Source organism: Fundulus heteroclitus, chromosome 2 (genome assembly GCF_011125445.2).
Source record: "Fundulus heteroclitus isolate FHET01 chromosome 2, MU-UCD_Fhet_4.1, whole genome shotgun sequence".
NCBI lineage: Eukaryota > Metazoa > Chordata > Actinopteri > Cyprinodontiformes > Fundulidae > Fundulus > Fundulus heteroclitus.
Window position 1 is genome coordinate 7,887,885 of NC_046362.1, and position 20,840 is coordinate 7,908,724.

The 20,840-nt window shown below is 41.7% G+C and overlaps 1 protein-coding gene across 1 annotated transcript; it reads right to left on the reverse strand.

Moving 5' to 3' along the window:
* Window positions 1-910: 910 nt before the first annotated feature.
* On the reverse strand, window positions 911-19,807 carry scamp2 (secretory carrier membrane protein 2). Its single transcript, XM_012862470.3, has 9 exons — window positions 19,626-19,807; window positions 15,031-15,105; window positions 12,712-12,798; window positions 10,897-11,008; window positions 10,120-10,248; window positions 9,793-9,952; window positions 8,001-8,102; window positions 5,149-5,266; window positions 911-2,489 (listed from the first exon to the last, which is right to left on the reverse strand). The coding sequence occupies exons 1-9, from the start codon at window positions 19,680-19,682 to the stop codon at window positions 2,340-2,342; spliced, it is 990 nt and encodes a 329-aa protein (XP_012717924.2). The 5' UTR covers window positions 19,683-19,807; the 3' UTR covers window positions 911-2,339.
* Between the last annotated feature and the right edge of the window lie 1,033 nt (window positions 19,808-20,840).

A 20,840-nucleotide genomic window follows, 5' to 3' on the forward strand; every position in this document is an offset into this window, starting at 1 on the left:
CTGTAGTTTCAACTGATAAGCCAGGCTTGATTTCTCCATCAGCCGCATGTGACCAGGCCACGGTTAGTTATTAACAGAAAAAAAAGCCTTTCTGCTGAGGGAGCTGTGCTGTCTGGGTGATGGCTGCATCCGACCTGCTGGAACAAGCAGCGATGGAGCGGCTGGAGTGACAAGCAGACAGACAGGGAGCTGAAGTGGCAGCTCGGGTTACAGCGCTGATCCTCTGCAGACTGTCTGGGTCAGAGAGGAGACACAGAGGTCACAAAGCGCCGACAATGAACCAAAGGGTTCAAAATGAACAGGTCAGAGCCATCGGCCACATGTTGGGTAGCTAACTAGCTAGGTATGTAGGTAGGTAACCTCCGCTTAATTCTTTTACAGCCTCAGATTTCCCCAACAGGACCGCACCGTTTCTGTTTTCACTCCATCGTTGTTCTCAACAACTCTGATCACCTTCTCTGTCGCTGTTGAGAAAAAGCATAGGCTCAGCATGATGCTACCGCCACAGTGTTGCATTCATGGTGGGAATGGTGTCTTCAGACATGACTAAAAAAAAAGTTCTAATTTCATCAATCAAGTCCTCTAGCTTGTGGCAAACAGAACTTTAAAGGGTTTCCTCTGGTTTCATTTATGGAGGGCAGGACTAATAGTTCTCCCACCTGAGCTGTGAATCTCTGCAGCTCTTCCAGAGTTATGCCTCTTGGCTGTTATGCCTCTGGCTCTCACCCGTCTGCTGTGTTCTTTGTGACCCTTTTTCTTTCGGTTGTCCACTTTACAGAATTACGTGCCACAGTGTGTTGCTCGTTCAAGGTTGTGGGTATGATTTGACAAAAAAAAAAAATCAGAAAAAGCTGAAGGAGGTCTGAATACTTTTCCGTAGCACCCTAAATAGAAGGATTTCGGCTTTAAATGAGAGCAAAGCATTTTTATTAGATACAATATCCATTGGTGAAACACAAAAGGCACCAGGTTGTCTTTTTTTTCTTTCTTTTTTTTAACCCCAGAATGATCCATCCAGGTCAAACTAAACAAATTCATCATCAAATTTTCTATCAGCTACATATTTGGTGAAAGAACATTAGAAATCATCTGCGGACTGTTTAGAAAAAATACTTACAAAAGTTACATCTCGGCTGAAGTTTTGAAACACTACATTAAATAACACACACATAGGCTTTGTAATATAGGAGATTAGAGAAATGTCTGGCGGTGTGGGAATAATTTATGTCTCTGTGACCACAAGGCAAGTTTTAAAAAAAGCGCGTTCGGAGATAAAATGACAACGCAGTGTCTTAGCAGAATACTGGGTTAGACACCGGCTCTGTTCAGAAACAAAGGTTGGTAATGAAATTATGGTGAAAACTGGCCAAATACAAAAAGGCACCAGGGAACTGTGATTGCTACAAATTGTTGAAATGCTTCAAATTCTACGAAATTCTGAGATACTTTCTCATTCGTTTTGTCGCTTTTAAGCAGTCCCACTAACAGCAACAGAGTTAAAGACACAAATCAAAGGAATCTAGATCAGACTGGCTGCTTTTTAAAGAATGGCTCCGGACAGACTGCATGAGCACCTGTCAGTGTAAATGGCAATTTCTGATAGATGATATTCCAGTAAAAGCTCTTTCAAAAAGCATTGAAATGATGCATACAAAATTATCACACTTATGACCCAAGACAAAAACAATCACATTAGAGTTTCTGAAACTATACTGAGGACCTGTCAATTCTGCTTTCTACAAGTGTGAAATGTTAAGTAGTGCTTTCCTCTGCAGATGTGACAAAACCACCGCAGAGTAGAGCGTGTTTCATCAATATCTTTTCAATGTAGAGATTTAAAACCAAACTCTACGCTGATGTCCAGATTCAAGCAAATAAAACAAAGAGGACTTATTTTCCCCCAACTTCTGCAGATTATTATTTTTTTTTACCAAACTGGAACGATTGCCCCAGAATAAAATGCTTCTGAGACAGAAAACAAGTCAATCAATGACAAACATTTATGTTGAGGGTCCACCTGCAGAGCAGAGAAGCAATCTTGGTGCACCCACACTGAGCGGGCCTGTCACACATACATTTAAGAGCATTGTCAGAGAGGCATTGAAACAACATACACAAAGCAGAGGCATGCTGATACGGACATCAGGAATCTTCATTTGCGTCTTCCACCCCAGTTTGTACTTGACGTGTGACTTTCCCCCTTGGCTGCTTTTACCGCACAGAACTGGACGTCGACGCTCAGCTGCAGGCGCTCTGGAGGTGCAAACCAGGATGTACAATGGAGGGGGGGGGGGGGGGTCCAACATGCACTGATGAGCTTCTTTTAGCTCAGTCCGCCTTTAGTTGCTCCCCTGGAAGGTTCGCTGGGCAGCGGCAGAGGCTGCTCCAGAAGCTGCTGTCTGGAAGCCCTTACTGGTGACCACGCCCTGGGAGAACTCCTGCTGGGCTTTCTGGAAGCTGGCCCCAGTGCGGCGGTACAGGCCGTGGACCTGAGGAAGGAGAAAAAGCAGGGAGAACGGCACACTTTAAAGGATTGAAGGATCGGAACGAATGCCATGTATTAACAATATCAGTTAACAGCAACAAAAACCTAACCTGACACAAGCCAGACGCATGTCGCTCCGCCTAGCTTCACTCACATCCATCTGGGACAGGAATTGCCTTTATTGAAGGCTGGGCCTTATCAAAAATTCTTGGATATGATTGGATAAGCCAGTTGTCTGTCATCTTTATTGACGTGCTATTTCAACCACTCGCACCGAAGCCAACCCGTGACGCAGAAAAAAAACAAAACTTTTTTTTTTTTTTTGTTATGTGTTTGCGGCTCTAGTGGCACGCATTTTATTGACAGTGAGCCGACAGGAAGAGGGAGAAAGACAGTCGGCAAAGTGCCGCGGGTCGGAGTCGATCCCGGGCCGACCGCGTCGAGGACTAAAGGCCTCCTAATATGGTTCCCGCTAACCGCTCCGGGGTGCGTCCGCGTCTGCAGCCCCGGAAAACAAAACTTGCCAAATGCGGTCGGGAGAAGGGCGAAAACATGGTTTCCGCCAACAAAAGCCTTCAGAGCCGTCCTCTGATGTTCTTTTAATGAAACAATATTAGGTAGATTGGACAACACAGAAGAAATAGCAGCATCAATGTTAACGCTTGCTTCCTCAACGAGCTGCCATTGCTATCAAAACAGTCTCACGTCATGGTCGCGTCTCCACTACGTCACATCTATGAAATTCCAGCCCTGCGTCCTGATTGGCCAGACCATAAAATTGATTGGGGAAATCACTTTCTATGGGCGATGTCCCAGATGCATGTGAGTGAAGCTAGGCGGAGCGACATACATCTGGCTTGTGTCAGGTTAACAAAAACCTGCATGGCATCAGCTCCTATAGTCGGTGTCCTATCAGCTAGTGACACGCGTTGAAACGTTTTTCAAAGCTAATGTTTCCATAGACACCGTCATGCTATATTAATCATGTCTTTTGAATCTTTAACTTTTTTTCATGACACCGTTTGTTCAATAATGTTTTCCGACAAGCCACTCAGGCCTTCTCACACAACAGCTGCATGCATACTTTATTCGTTGAATAGGTAAGACTTCTCAACGCCGTTTGCTGCACCAGGATTTTATTCAGGGTCATCACAGCAAAGGGAGCGGAATAAAAAAATGCATGCCACACTTTTTTAAGACCCTTAATGTGTCTGTTCCATCCCAATTCTTAATGATGTCCTGCTTTGTGGTGATAGGTAGACATGGGTCTCATCAGATACGGGGCAGTGATGATTGGGTATGAAGACTCAAACATAGTGCTTTTATAAAGGCATACAGCAGGGCTTCTACACTGGAAAAGCAAAACCATGCACATCTCTATTTTTTGTCACGTGAACAAATTTAGGCCACTTCCTGAAATATTCGGTCCTTTCTCAAGGAACTGTTCACGTACCAATGTAAAATTCTTCACTTAACTCTGGAAAAGAACGCTATATAAGTAGGAGGTAAACACCAAAAAGCACCATTCTTGTATTCATTAAGCGAAAGCCAATAAAATGTGTTTTCTGGCTGAAGTTAGGACACGTTCCTGCCTGGTCTTACTGCCGTTGGCTGAAATAACTTCAATGAGGCGCTTGTTGGCGCCACCTACTGTACGTAGACAGCCAGTCAAAAGTCTGTACGTACCGTTCTCTCTTAATGGCTTTTCCTTATCTTTATTACTTTCTAAACTGCAGATACACAGTGAGGACTATGAAGCACAAGTATATGTAATCATGTGTCAAAAATTATGAAATAAATAAAATCATATTTTATACTGTAGATTCTTCAAAACAGCCCCCTTTGGTTTTGTTTACTACTTCGATCACCTGAACGGGTTTTCAGACAGTCCTGAAGAAGTTCCCGGACATAACGCTAAAAATAAAAATTTGAATTGGTAGATGTGTCCAAACTTTGGATTGGTAGTGTACGTCTCATTTCGGTTCCCCAGCAATATAATAAACATCTGAGGTTAGACATGCTGTTAGTTTTGGTCCCATCAGTGGTGAATCTGTTGGTATGTTTTGGGTCATTGTCGTGTTGCAGGGTCCAGTTCTACTAAAGATTTTTTTTCTTTTTTTTTTTTTAGACGATGGTCTCGTGTTTTTTTCCTCAAACTCTCTCTGAACATGGTCTGGTCTGACATGGAAATAATCCGTTTTTTAAACTCATATGTCAAAGAACACCAGTCCAGTCTTTGTCTTATACTATACTATACTATACATCTAACATCCTTATTTATCCCCCCCCCCCCAATTTTTTTTTTATTTCTCTTTTAAATGATAATTCAGAGAAAATAAAAAAAAATCTTGATTTTTATGTTGTTGATTTATTTTATTTCTTGAATTTCTGTGGATTGCTAAAATATTAAATCTCCACGTGACCAGACATGTGAAGATACCGTGACAGCCCGAGTGCTGCTCTTAATTTTTTCTCTCACTACTGCATGTTTTTAAAACCACAAAGTAGAAACTAAATGAACTAAAATGAAAAACCATATTAGGAAAAATTGTACCAAGTTCCTTCTGTGAACAAAATTCTCCTCTCTTGATCGTGACTTAAATAAATACAGAGAGGCTTGAAGACATGTTGAATACTGCTGTCTGAACCGAGCGAGCTCTTACCATCTTCAGCAAGATGACGGACATCACGGCACAAACGGTGAAGAGGCTGGCCACGATGATCATGATGCATCCCACCGCCTTGTCTGAACGCAACCCCATGATGGCAGAAATCCAACCGCTGCAGTCAACAAACAAGCAATGGGCTTTCAGGCTTACTGGCAGCAATACGGTCAACTTTCATCAAACACATTCGCTAGCAGATCACCTTCTAAACACATGTCCTGCAAGCATGCAGCTGTAGATAAAAAAAAAAAACTATGATGACCAAAAAACAGAAATTCATTTAAAAAACTGCAACACATTAAAACAACCCAGAAATGTCCAAAAAAGAGAAAAAGGTGATAGAATGATGAGTTTAAAATGCAACTCTCCCCAATATCAACTATTTTTTGCAGATAAACTGTATAAAATGGGCCTAAGGTGCTACTTTTGTCACTGTGTATTTTTTATTTTTCTATGTGAACTGAAATTAAATTATGTATCAGCGATACATGTGCAACCGGCCCGTTTAATTACTTTTGTGAGAGAGATGAGTTTGACACCCCTGGTTTAAAGATAAGGAAGAAGAGAAGTAAAAGCAGAACAGAGGAAGCGAGATATTTATTAAGTGGAAATAAATCCAAAGAAAAATCCTTTTATAAAAAACATCTTTAAGAACAAATAACCTTAATTATTCCTTTAGTATTTTAGCTAGAAGTCAGCAGTCTGAATAAACTTTTTATTTTAGCTGACATTCTGGCTCAGTTTGACTTTGTTTTTATGCCGGTAATTGAATCTAATAGAAACTTCCAAAATAAAAGAGAAAAGAGAAAGAAGAGGACGTGGCAGGAAGCAGTGGGAACTTACGGGGTTACCGGCAGACACAGAGACTGAAGAAAGAAAAGACTCTGTCAGAAAACACGAAAGGACAAAGACAAGGTGAGGAAGATGAGGCAGAAGACAATAAGGGGGAAATTCACTGAAGGCACTTTAGTCAGTCTTATAATATATTCAGTGCAACAATTAAACAAATGAGTTGATTCCATACCTTCGAGTAGACAAGTAATGTCCATGTGTATTAAAACGTACAGCCAAATTATTTATTACTCCCGTCTCCTGAAGATTTGGGAAATGTTCTCAAAATGCAAACAAGAACGACAAAAGTATAGTTGTAGATCATTTGTTGACTGATCACATAATATACAGAGCCACGTTTATAACTTTATTTATTTACTTTAGTAACTCAATTCACCAGGTGAAACACATATAGATGAAATGCACACAGGCTGATGTTTTAAAGCCATTATTTCTGTTAATTATAATTTTCTGCTTTCAGCTGAAGCAAACACCACATATAGCATTAGAATATTACAGCTGACAATTTTAATATGGGCTAGATGAAAATTATGTTAAATACATGCACAAATGTTGTTATCCAAGGTACTTTTAGCCTGACAAACGAGCTTCATAAGAGCACATTCTAATTTACTGAGATGCAGAGAGACAGTTAGGTTTTCATTAGCTGTCAACCTTTCTTAGAAAATTTAAACATTATAGAAGACCAATAAAAATGCTTTTAATGTAGAAACGTGGGCCCACTGAAAGGTGTGTCCATGCACTGTGCTGTATATACTCCCAATACTTGGTCAGGGCTCCTTTAAGCATGGACCGGTGCATAAGTGCAGCGTGGCTGGGAGCCAATCAGGATGCGGCTCTGTAGAGGCGTTAAGTAAGCCCAGGTTGTTTAGTAGTGACCTTTAGCACACCAGCCAGCATAATGAATCTAATACACAAGTTTCATTTGTTGAATTGAGTTAGTGAAATGAATGAACTTTTTATTTATATTCTATTTTTTTTTAGGATTCAACTGTACGATTACCAGGACTAAGGTATCCAACCCCTAGTACTCTTTGAGATGAGAATCGTTGCTGATGTGTTTCTGAGTTTTCATTCAACATGTCCTGGCAACAAATATCTGCTTCTGTCCCCTCTCTGTAAAATAACCTGTGTTACAATATTCGCTGCCTATTCTCAGAGAATAACAAGGTATTAATAAATTCAGCATTAATGACAACATAAGTCTGACGAATCCGTATTAATAAATGAATAAAAGGGGCTTTGGTCTGGGGGCTGCACGGTTGGTAGCACTGTAGCCTTGCAGCAAATACTTGGTTCAACCAGGGCTCTTCCTGCATGGAGTCAGCGTGTTCTCCTGTGCATGCGTGGGTTCTCTCCATGTACTCCGACCTCCTCCCTCAGTCCAAAAACATAACTATTAGGTTAATTGGTGACTCTTAATTGCCCTTAGGTGTGAGTGTGTGCGTGGTTGTTTGTCCTATTTGTCTCTGTGTTCCCTGTGATGGACTGGCACCCTGTCCAGGGTGGACCCATCCCTATCCTGCTGGAGACAAGCACCATGACTTCATTTACCAGGGAGACAGATCCCTGGCAGTCCTCTGTGGAGCCTGGTCTAGTGCAGCCAAACAAAACGGGCTCCGTCATAGTTTTTAGCTGCAGTGTGCTCAGAGTGAGCCTTGGTTTGGTGCACAGCGCAAATCTAACCAATAACAGGTTATTGGTAGTTTATAAAGGTATTTCATATAGCTGGCTATCTTACACTACTGACACTTTATTTGTATTTGTCACTTCATAAAAACTGAGATGTTTACTTTTAATGTTGAAAGATTTTGAATGTTGTGCTTGTAGAGCTAATCTAGCCACGTTATTTTCACACTTCATGCCTGACAGTGATCCTTGTGCTGCTGCCGTGAATATGGAGTTTGTCTAAACCAGCTGAGATTTGTGGCTGGACACAAAAAGCCAAAGCAGTGGCTGTCGACTTTTTAGGATTGGCCATGAACGGCGTTGCTCACCTGTTGCCCCAGTTGGGGATGCCCACAGCCTGGATGATGACGATTACCACATGGCAGAAAAACACGAAGAAGAAGAAGAAGAAGTTGACAGAGCTGTCGCTCCTAAACAAAAAGAAGACACAAAACATTTCTTAAATCTCAACGTGCTTCACATTTAGGCAAGGCAAAGCAAATTTATTTAAATAGATAAATAATAAAACAGAATAAAAGCAAGTTGGTATAAAATGTAGAAACAAAACATGGGAAAATAGAAACTAAAAGCAAATATTAAAAACAGTTGGACTACAAACTAGAGCTAATGATGTTTCAATAAAACAGTTTAGAAACAATATAAGACATCACATTAAGCACCGCTATCTATGACACAAAATTTAGCAAATATGGGCATGTAGCATGGAAGGACCCGATAATGTTACATTACGCTCCTATCACGTCATGAACAATAAAGCAGGATAGAACTATTCTTTCCTGCCAGATGAAAAATTCAGCTTACAAGCAGGAGACGCGACAGTGTTGTCAGAGCCCTCGGCTTCAACAGGAGAGAGAGGACCATGGGACTGCCTATTTGAACGTAATTCCAATTTTCCTTATCAATATTATTCTACTGACAAATCAAATGGCTTGTTGGAGGCCTGCCCATATACAAAAACTCACACAGCTTTGCTCAAATTGTCCCCCTAGTAAACATTTTAAATTGAATTAAAGGGGCGTGGCCAATCACTTCTACAGCACCCTCTAAACCCAGCCAGACCAGCAAGTATAACTCAGACCTTTAAAAAAAAAAAATCAGCCATTTTGGGTAAAAGGGTTATTCCAAAAGGTTTTTGAGATTTTACACGTTGAATTTTGACAAACGCTTCCTGGGATGTTGAGCTTTGAGCTTTCAAATTGGGTCCGTGGTCAGCCTTCAAACAACTTCAAAAATAACTCCAAATGGTGTAACTTTCACATTGAAAGACAGAATTACGCCACAGTTGGTGGGATTTATCCATTGTGGGTGTGCAACGATATGTGGTCAGTCACTGAGATCACTGAAAAGGAAAAGGAAGTGACATGTTTCCCTGGCAGACGTCCTCCTTCTACACTCTGACTCATACGTAAGCTGCGTCTGAGCACACAGAACAAGGCGATGCTGAATCCTCTGAACAGTAACTAAACACCTGCATGATCTGGTTTGCTCCAAACTGGATTTGAATGATCGTTTACAACCTAGATTACATTAGAATTTGAATCCACTCAGTCCGCTAGAATATTTCAAACAGCAATATCTCCATGAATCATGGTCAGCTTCACACCGTCATCATTGACCACTAAGCAACACATCGGCATGGTGAATTGATGACCTTTTAGTCCACACAGTCACAGGTTTCTGAGTTGAATGACGGGACGGACTATTTTAAAAGACAGTTTTAAACTACAGCACGTCTTCACTGATCATTGCTCACCAAACGGGAAGTGACAACCACTTCCATCAGTAAGGTCAGACTTTAGTCAAATTTCGAATACTTCTCACGGGACCTGAACTGAACCTTGCTGAAGGTACTATGGACCTAGCGGCTACATGCCGAACTGACTGGCAGGCGTGCCGGTGGTGGCGATGCTGAACGCCGGCGGTTACGACAAACGGCGGAGCAGCGCCGAGGTGAGAGGGCCTTTCAGTTCAACACTGCTTGCAGCTTTCCCTTTTTATTGGTATCCAACGGACTGTGTATGTGCAGATTTATCATTATTATTGCCATTTTTATCATTAAGACGGGGTTGTAATAGGTCTTTTTCCAGAAGAACTACTTACTTAAAGGCATTGTAGACTGGCCGGTACCAGCAGAGGAAGGAGCAGGGACTGAAGAGGATGAACCAGAGGATGGAGAGGCCGAAGTCTATGCCATGTTCCGATGCTTTGATCATGTAAGCCAGGCAGGCCAGCAGGTTGAGGAACAGAACCATACAGTTGACTGAAAGAAACAGCAAAGTGATCTTCATGCACAGGTAACACTGACCGCATACAGGACTCCATGCATTTACTTCTTCGTGGGCATCAAAACACATCGACACATGGTCACGTTGGGTGTGGTGGCTTCACAATGATAGTGAAGCATTCCTAAAAATGTAAAGCACTCACACATCCAGAGGTAGTACATCATTTTGCAGACTCTCTGGTACTCTACGGGAATTTCCCCTGAGAAGTCCTGATAGAAACACGGTTTGATGGGGAAGAACTTGGGAAGCGGAGGCCAGTTGTTTTCTTTACCTGTCGAGACAAAAAAGGTAACGTCATCCTGCTAATCTTCCGGACAATCCATTTGGTCTGCAGAGGTACTCAACCAAAAAAAGGCAGAGAGTGAAGACAGGAAGCATTAATGCGAAGCTGCAGGGACATTCTGCAGCGTTGGCTCATCACAAAGCGCTGCTGCCCTCTGACAGCTTTTTTACTGCCCATATAAGACCCTCACGTGTTTGTAAGATATTTCTTAAACATTAAAAGGGGCAAATGTTAAGAAATGCTAAATGCATGGCTGAAACAAAAAATAATAATGCTAGGGACAGCCATTAAAACCTGTACAGAAAGCTACAGTCATGCAGACCAGTACTTAGTCAGCAAACAGGGAACAGTGAGGGTGAAAATGAAAAGGCTTTAGACCTGCAGCAGCTTTATCATTTAGAGCGCCATCACTCATGTCTAAGTGGGGATTTCAGATGAGCACATGCCCCATCTCACAGCTGCTGATGTGGACAGTGAGAGCCTTTTTTTTTTTCAGACCCTGAGTATAGGTTTGCATGTTACTGCAAGCATCCTCTCTGCAGCAGAATGCAGACATGGCACAATGTCTTCCTGTCTTAGTAAAGTGCGCTGCCTGCGACGCTGTGGTGGAGAAGGGTGGGTTTTGTCTTTAATGACCTGTGGGGCCCCGGCCCTGCAGCTCCTGCTCCCTGCGGTCCAGTTCGGCAGCCTTCCTCTCCAGCTCCTCCTGCTGCCTCAGCAGGTTGGCCTGAGCTGCAGCAGCAGACGCCTGGAAGAAATAAATTATATAAAAAGAGGCTCAGAAGACTTGACTCGACAAAACACGACAGAGGCACAAGAATGGATCTTTGTGACTACAGAGTGTGGAGCTTCTGTGGGAAATTTCCGTCCGCTGCATGCAGCGGGGAGCGAACAGAAGGCTTTACAAACGCTGCAAAGCAACAATGTGAAACTGATCGACTCCACATTCAGCCTGCGTAATGATTCAGAACCCACCGTCTTAGTCAGAGGTAAAGAACTGTGAAACGAAACAAGGTTGCACAACCAGAACATTAACAAAGTGCCCTCAGGGCTCATAAAGGCTCACGCAACGTTTTTTTGTTTTCGCTGCTAATAATTGTGTGCAACTGTCTGTGTGTTTGCCACTCATACACACGAATTTCAGTAAAGGGATTCTTATCTTGTGTTATGTCGGCGCTTTTGGAGAAGCATCAAACATTTTCACATTTCATGAATTAGGACCCCCAAACTTGAAAGTGTTTTGATGGCACTTTATGCTGTAAACCAAGTTAATGTGCTGCATGATGGTGAAGTGGAAGGAAAATGATTTTAATGAAAATGATTTATTACAAATAAAAATCTGAGGATGGAAAGTGTCTTTAAAGTTCACCACAGATTCAGAATTGGATCTAGATTCATGACTTTCCTTTGATCTAAACCGCCCCATCTTAACGCCGTATGCGTAACACTGCTGTCCCGCCGAAGCTTAAATCTCCACTCCAGTCTCAAGCCTTCTGAAGCCGACAGGCGTTCTTCCAGCACGGCCCTGTGCCTGGCTCCATCCATCAGCTCATCACCCTGCTGAGGAAAAGCCTCCCAGCAGTACGATGCCATGTTTCAACACGGGGACAGGTGTGTTCAGGGCGACGTGCAGTATTTATTTTCCACCACACACACAACTAGCGTGAAGACCAGAAAGTTTATTCCTGGTTTCATCTGACCAGACCACCTTCTTCAACGGGTTTGCCATAATTCGGCCAAATCTGACATCTTTGGCTCTCTTTCTGCGCTGGTTTTCTGCTTGTAACTCTGCCATAAAGGCCAGAATTGTAGAGAGAACCTGGAATAGCCATCCTGGCGACAGATTCTCCCACCTGAGCTGTAGATTTCTGCAGCTCCTCCAGAATGAGCATGGCCCCTCGTGGCCGTTTCTCTTACTACTGCTCAGCTTGAAAGCTCAGACGAAAGCGTTTTGGTAGGTTTGCAGTTCAAGGACAGAGCAGCTGCATTTATATTGCCATTCAACTACGCAAAGGTGGACTTATTTCACCAATTAGATTACTTTGAAGCAGAGCTGACGGAAAGCAGGTTTAAATGATGTTTGGGTGGCTATCAGACATCGTCTAGTATCACGTGAAATGATCAGAGCTCCTCAGACACAGCCACTGACAACAGGTTGAGTGACGCTTATGATGAACATTTAAAGAAAAGGTCCAAGAGTTTATGTTTCAGCTTTAACAGCGTAAGCCTCAGTCTGACCCAAAGACACTCCTACACCAGCTCATTGGTATACATTACACCATTCTCTGGCTCCTTCACCGCCTTCACTGTTTGTTTTGGAGTGGATTTGTTTTGTGATAAAGCTGACGCTTCGCCAGCTGCACAAAACAATTAGAGCCTCAATAAAACGTCAGCTGACACATGAACAGGAACGGCACTGAGGGAAGTGAGTGACCGATGCTGTGTTCCCACCTGTGGACTGGGTTCTGTAGACGGCTGCAACACGGCCGGCTGGTAGACGGAGGTGGAGGCGGGCGTGGTGTGAGTGGCTGCGAAATCCTGGCAGGAGATTTGAAAAAAAAGCAAATAGTTGATGCGAAGAAGTCTAAACGTTTAAGAACAAAATAATAAAAAACACATCTCAGAAAACAAATGCAAACATAGGGCCTGTCCACACGGTGATGAACATTTTCACGAAATCGTCACGAAAAGGTTGTAGTAAGTATGCCGGGCCCACTGGTGGCGCTGTGACACTAGCAGAAACAGCTGGCATGCGCAGACAACTCATGTTAAGTAAACAAAGCGTCATTCTGGCTCTTTTCCGACATGAATCCCGCAGCATGAGGTTCATTTGGTTCACCGCAGCAGGCTAGAGCTCATGGATAACAATGTCCAGATTTGACTTAGCGCAAAGGCAACGCTGAACGCCGCCATGTTTGTTGTTATTCTTTGAGATTGACGCACATACGGATTATATAGAGAGAAACTACAACGTCATTGTTTCTGAGAAGGCGCTTTTAGCGTGTATACACAAAAATACTAAACCGGCATTCTGAAATTTGCCCACTCTGGTTTCAAAAATGATCATTTAGGTGATGTGTCCCAAAAGGACGAACTGGACACAACGCCTAAACGTCAAAATAACTGCGGTTACACCTAATCTCGTCTACATGTGGACGGGGCCATGCAGAGTTACAAGATGTGTAAAAACACAGATAATAAAAAAAAAAGCTCATTATACCAATATGGAGGTAAACATGAAGGCAATAAAATTAAGACAACTAAGAAACAGAATCTTGAAATGACAAAGGCAGCTCAAGTACAAAACAGATCAACTGTCTCCATTCAGTCAAGGCTGCCATGATGTCTAAAAGGGAAGTAAACGCATTAAATATTGAACAAGATAGAGGTCGACCGATGCGTCAGCCAATCGATGTTTTGGCCCGATATTTGCTTTTTCTTCATGTATTTTCAACTTTCTCTTTCGCCCTGCCACTAAAATGAGCATGTCTATCAATTTAATTTTTTTTTAAAAACGGTGGTTGATCCAGGCAGTCTTTCCCACCGTCTAAAAAAAAACCCACGTCAGATCTCCAGCTGGGCCGCCGGCCAGCTGCCACCGCTGCTCATACGCGCGCCGCCATGGAGAACCATGTACGCACATGAAAGCAATTACCAATCAGCGCGCGTACAGCATCTAACTTTACATCAAATAATGTCCACGCTGCAGCGGTGCTCGGTATTTTCTCCTCCACCCCACTGGCCTAAAGAAGCTCTTTTCTCGCCGTCACACGTTCATGACGTCGCTGTGTGCGTGTCCCTCTCTCTGAGTGTCCGTCACTAACAGTTTCCTGTAGGCCTAATAGTGTGTTGGCTTCGCATAACAGCTTAAATAATAAAACACGGTCATTTTTTATGTAGAAACAAATTTAAGTGTTTAACATAGCCTCATACTGCGACATAAAGCGTAACATTTTAGTGTTAAGATTGTTTTTACTGTTATATATTTAAATGTTCTACAGTGACATCTATTGTTGATACGTTTTCTCAGTTATGTTAATAAATGTTTGGTTTTGGTTTAAATTGAGACTTGTGTAACACTTATCATTGTGTCACTTTTTTCATGTAAATGAAGGAGAAAAAGCAATATCTGCTTCAAGAATTGGCCCAAATAAATAAATCAGCAGCAGGATTGGTTAGACTGATCTCAAAATAATCAGTATCTGCCTTAAAAAAAAAAAAAAAAACGTATTGGCCTATCTCTAGAACATGTATCTTATTTAAAATAAGATCAACTGCATCTCTGGAAAATATGAATTGGTAATGCTTCTAGATTCTTGACAACAGCTTCACTTATCGCATCTAAAACTAGTGATTTTTTCCCACCCACTTTAAATTAATTAAATTGTCACTATTTACAAACAGATTTTATATTTTGGCCCAGGTCCCTCCAACCCTTTAGATTTATGGCCCCATTTCAAACCTGTGCATTCCCATTGGGTCCCTTCTTGCTTGCGTTTAGTAACTGCTAAACCATTTCCTACTTGAACATTTGTGCACCAGCTGATTTCTCTGAGGACGTCAGATATTTTCAGGAATTGTAGAACTTAATCAAAACAAAAATATCATGTAAAAATAATTTCATAAACCCCTTTTACACTTTAATTCCAGTTCTGGTCCCCATCTGGGCCGGTCCAATCTCATGATATTGAACCGATGTTGCCATATTAGGCAACATAAAGAGAAGAAAGCAGGAATATTTCAAAAAGTCAAAAGTGTTATGTCTCTTACGCTGGACTGGGGAAAAGGGTTGTAGTTTTCAACTGGTTCGATGTTGGAGTTGGTCACCTGAGTGACGGAGGGATCCTGAAAAACAGCAAAAGAGGTGGTGGTCAATAAGAAACTACGCATAAAAGGTAAACGCAGCAAACGGATCACTTTGGCTGTGAAATCAGTAAACGGTGCATAAACGTGAATGGAGAAGACTTTCTTGACACGCGGGTCAAACCAAACTGTGGCTACGATGCAAAGAGAGAGAAAAACAAACTAATTATCCCTTCATAAAACCAGACCCTCCTCAGCGTTAATATTTTACATTTCTATTGTTTGTTCTTTCACAAGACCACATGTCTCTGCTTAAAGACACCAGAATAAGTTTGCTACTTAGAAGGAGGTGTTCTCGGTCTGATTTGACCTTTATATCACCCAACATCCATAGAATAGTAGGTTATTCTGTCTAATAATCAGTATTTGTTCTCATGTAACATGAACAGGTGAGGTGGGGGAAGCCAGATGATACAGATTAATTTTAATCTTTGACCAAGTCGTAAAGCGAATCCAATCAACCTCCTGCTATTGTAGCGTTAACCTTTGAAGGCAGATCAATCATTACCTCTGGAAGCTCAATGGTAATCATTAAATGGCTTTGGTTCAGCCCAGTGCTTGTTCCGCTGTCGGACAAACAGAAAACAAAAACTGGCCAACAGGAGCCCCATCTGAGCTCAAGACACTTTTAGCTAGCACCGTTGCAAATTCAGAACATTTAGCTGACGACCTTTTGCTTTAATTTGGTACAAACAACAGGTTAAACAGCAAGTTTTGAACTAAAAAACACCAGATACGGCTATTCGATCTGAAGGTTTTAGTTACTGTGTTTTTCAGAACTGGGAAATGTATGTTTTTGTTTTTTTTTTAGATCCGACATCCTGTTCAGTCTGAACACGAAACAAGATCAACAGCTGAAATTAAGTCTAAAGGGTACGTCCGCACCGAATGGGAACAAGACGAACATAGCAAGAGATTTACATGTGATCTCTATGTAAATACACCTTCAGGAGCAAATTAACGCTCCGCGATGCAAACGGCCTGATTTGTGCATATAGAGCAAAGTGAAATTTTGCTGAAGTTAAAAAATGTGAAATTTTCCATAAATTCGCTTCTGTGATTCCAGTGCTCTTCGCCCTTTTATGTACGCACAAAAATGATTTTATTATGTGTTACGTACTTAGTACAACTAGGCTATATTTCTATTGAGCAATGATGGATATACTGACTGAAGACGCCCGTCGTTTGTGTCCCTGAGGGGGACCCGGCCCCCGGCATGGGGCATCAGGGCCTCATACTGGGCTCTGGACAGACGGTAGTACCGCTGGAAGCAACGCTCATCTAGACGCAGCTCCAGTGACCGATTCGCCTTGATCGTGTTGGGTGTGAACGCACCTTAAGAAAGAAGGAAACTAAATAATTTCTGAATCTTGATGCCATCGTGTGATCACATGTTCACAAAATGATGCTTTATAGGTTTAACTGGATTCAAATCTGGGCAATCCGGATCTGACCTGATCTTATCTCACTTTAAATCAGAGAAATACGTTGAACATTTAAATTTATCAACCATTATAACATCAGCTAATTCAGTATGGCCCAGTTACTGGTGTCGCTGTTTTAAAGGTTTTCAAACCTGCCGGTCCAAATGCTCAAAGTCGTTTAAATGAGAAACCGAAGAAAGTTCTGGATCGGCCAGTTTTCTCCAGCTGACGGGAGCAAAGAGGAACAGCATAGCCGTCAACCCCACGTCCAGCTGCAAACTGCTGCTCAGCTGGCTGAAAGGGGGCTAACACATGTCCCCCCAATTAATAAAATAAATAAAAAATTTGGCTGAAATATCGCCAGTAACTCAAACAGTCATGGCATGGAAACTGAAAAGGAGTGCCACCCCACCACTTTTATTAAGCTGTAGTTTTAAAACTACAGCTTGCAACCTACGATCAGCATGCCTGTGTATGTTTGAAAACTACTAGGACATTCAGTGGGTGCTTATTCCATATTTTACTCAGATTTATTAAATCAGAAATCTACATCACAATAACTAAATGTTGGCACTACAAGACTGTAATGATACATTATTTTCAAAGCCGTACAAATTTTCGATTTTATGTATTAAACAATTAACAATTGTGTCATGTAAAGGAACGCTGGCGCTTTGATTCAAGAGCGACGTGCTGTGATGATAATCTTGTAGCCTTCCATGCACGGTCCTGACCTTACTCCTAAAGACACAGTGACCCCGTGACCTCTGGCATTCTGAAAGAATTGGGGAGTTTATATTTTTTTTACACATTCCCAGACACTCACACAGGTTGATAATGGAGCCATCAAAACGTTGCAATACCATTCCAGAAGAAAAAAACCTGCTGAAATGACCTAATGAGTGCAGTCATATTAAGACGCCTCTAAAGGAGCGCAGGGTCACGCTTTATATGATCCATAAAGTGGAGGGCGGCTGTGACTGTTTGTCTGACGGGTGGAGAAGTGGCTGAATAAACAGCCAGGTGCAGTGAGGTGTAGGTTAGGGCATTACTGAGCTGAGAGATCGTGTTCCCTTGACGTTAACGTTTTACCTGAAAACAGCAACATTTTTGTGCACCTTACAGTTGAAAGCAGTGGCTTTTCCGCCATCGTTTACCTGCTGCAGGGTTATGTCGCATGCTGACCAACGTAAACAACGGCAACGGGAGCAGCCACACCTTAAATAAAAGCATTATCGAAGCCACCCGTGCTTCCTGGTGCGGGGACGTTTACCTCAGGATATCAGCTGATCTCATTCCAGGACAGCGGCGCATAGGACAACATCAGAACCTTCAGTGAAGTTGCAGACTTTGACAGCTTCTTTTTTTTTGTTTTTTTTTTTTGTTCTGGCATGCCCCAGCTTGGTCGCTATTTAAAGAGGATTGATGGTTGTTTTCAATCTGCTTCCTCGTTGTTTCCGTCTGAGCCTTGTGATCATACAACACGAGCGAAGCCACGGTTTCTTTTTAAGCAGCAGGAAAAGCTTTCTGCCTTTACATATGGCTCTAGAAGAGCAACCATCTACTTTGTTTACTTGATTACTGCACTTAGATACCAAATTTGACACAATAAATGGCTTTATCCTTATCTCTAATAAGCTTATTTTTCATTTACTGTGTTTGGTTAGCGTGCATACTCCTTTACGCTAGGCAGATTTCCCATAAGCTATGGTCCACAAACAGCAGGTTCACTCTGAAAACAGCAGCAACAGTGTTTGAGTGTTGGACGATGCATTGAGAGTTTCTACCAAACTCCGTTTCTGCGTGACGAGCCCAACGTCCAAATGGAAAGGGAGACGCTGGAACCGCTCCCCTTTCCTGCTGGGAATGTTGACAGGTGTGTCAGCAGCAGCAGCAAACTGTGAGCTCCTGCTCAAAGTCACGGTGTTGGATCATCTTGTGATCGACTCATCCTTCGCACATTTTTTTAAAAGAAGAACTTGATGTCAAAGATAACTGCAGTGAACATAAGTGCAGCATGCTGTTGGTTGATGTGTTTATAAAGAGCAACACCGCTGGGGGTTCTTATTTTTGATGCAGACGAACAACCCCAAAACACAGCCAGTTAAATTTCTGTGACGAGTGAGGTGTGTGATTTTTAAACGACAGTATCGTGTAGCACTGGAAACCCTTCAATGCACTCTGGAAAATACTCAGTAAGCTAAATATCTTATCGAGTCAAATCAAATGCATGAAAAGCAACGACAGAATGCTTTTTTGCTGGGGGTTATAATCAGTACAAAATGTAAAATCTGCATCAGCCCCAAGACCATATATATATATATATATATATATATATATATATATATATATATATATATATATATATATATATATAACAGTTTGACAACCAAGCTGCCTCCAGGTTAATAATTTATGCTGCCTGTTGGTGGCAGTCTAAACATTGTGGAGGTATAATACTATAATACCAGTACCCTTTGGAGGACCCACTTTAACATGCCATAAGCAATTAAAAAAAGAAAAGATCAACCTTACACTAGGATTAAAGTCATTAAAAACAAAGTCTGTAAAACTTTGTACAAATACGTCAACCTCTAAATGTTTCAGTAGTGAATGAACTTCCAGGCTACATCCTGTTTGCCAGAAACTCGCTTCAAAGAGCAAATAAGCATCATGTGTTTGGCTGATAATTAAGAACCTGACACTGAAAAGCAATTTCTGTAAATCTTGTTAAAGCTACAAACATTAAAATATTGTATTCTGAGCCTGAACACAAATACCGACAATGAAATTTAAACTAGTCAGACGCACATTCTGGGGGTTAGCTACAGTGAACTTCCTGAAAGTTAACTCTCCGAGGACACCCGCCCCCCTGCTGCCACATACGGCGCCGATTGGCTAAACAGCTGTCAATCCTCCTGGCTTAGCCAATAGCGTCCCAGAAGCGGGGAGCAACGTCCCTCCCACTCACCCACCCAACGCGTTTCCTGGCGTGCTGGCACCCTTGTAACGAAAGAGCTTCTGTGCAACAACCCCCAACAGCGTTTCATCTAACAAGTAATTAAACTGAACACTCACATTGAAGGGGTTGATGCTGCTGGGCTCTGCGAACGGGTTGTTATCAAAGTCCGACATTTTGAAAGAACGGCGAGGCGTTTATCCTCTGGAAAAAAAAGTCAACAACAAACTCTTCTCTGTCGCTTCTGAGCCTGCCTGTCCACCCACTTCCTCGAATGAACTGGAGGGCGCAGGCGCACTGAGGTTTCGCGACTATGACGTGCCCAGCGTGATTTGTCACACAGTTAAAGTGCGCCACTTTACCCTAAAAAAGAAAAAAAAAGAAAAACACAAATAATTGCAAAAACAGTAATCAAAGCAGTCTTTTATTGTGGAAATTATTTATTCAAAAAATACGTCCTTACGAAATAAAGGACAGTTGTGTATCTTTGTTATTATACAATGAAAAAACAGTGCCTGCTCATCATTTATAATTAATAATACTTATTATCAATAGTAATTTGTGGTGGCGTACCAGTGATTAAAAGCGTATATTACTAAACGTAAATGGTTCCGGCAGTTTTGATTTGACTGATTTTTAGATTTTCTTATAGACAGTTACCCAACAATCAGTCCTAGTGCGATGCAAAGACAAATAATTGAAAAACTTGTACTGAAAAAATAAAGACTGATAATTCTGACCACTGTATGTAAGAACTGCTTCAGTCCCTTGGCACTTTTTATGATTCCTGCGCTTTCCCCCCTATATTTTAACATAAACAAAACAATTAAACAGACCCAGAAAAAATTCACACACAGACACACACACGTATCTATCTATCTATCTATCTATCTATCTATCTATCTATCTATCTATCTATCTATCTATCTATCTATCTATCTATCTATATATATATATATATATATATATATATATATATATATATATAGTCTGGAACGGCTTTACTAGCCATTCCAGAATTTCAGGAGTTTTAATGAGCTTTTTCCCTTTGTGTTTGTACAGGACTTAATCAGGAAAAGGTATGGCTATTAAAATATTTACAACAGACAGGTGTCACAAGAGCCTGAATTCAATTTTGACAACAATTCAAAGAAGTGATCATGCACCCAAACAATTGAATTCCCCCCATTTTTTATATAGTTTTTCTCATATTCCCTTTAACAATATAGTGATGCGTGGCAAGATCGTGGATTCTCCCAGAGGTCTTTGCATAAAACAAAATGAATAAAAGAACAGAAGCCTTAGATACAGGGAGCACGTGAGAGTTCAGATCT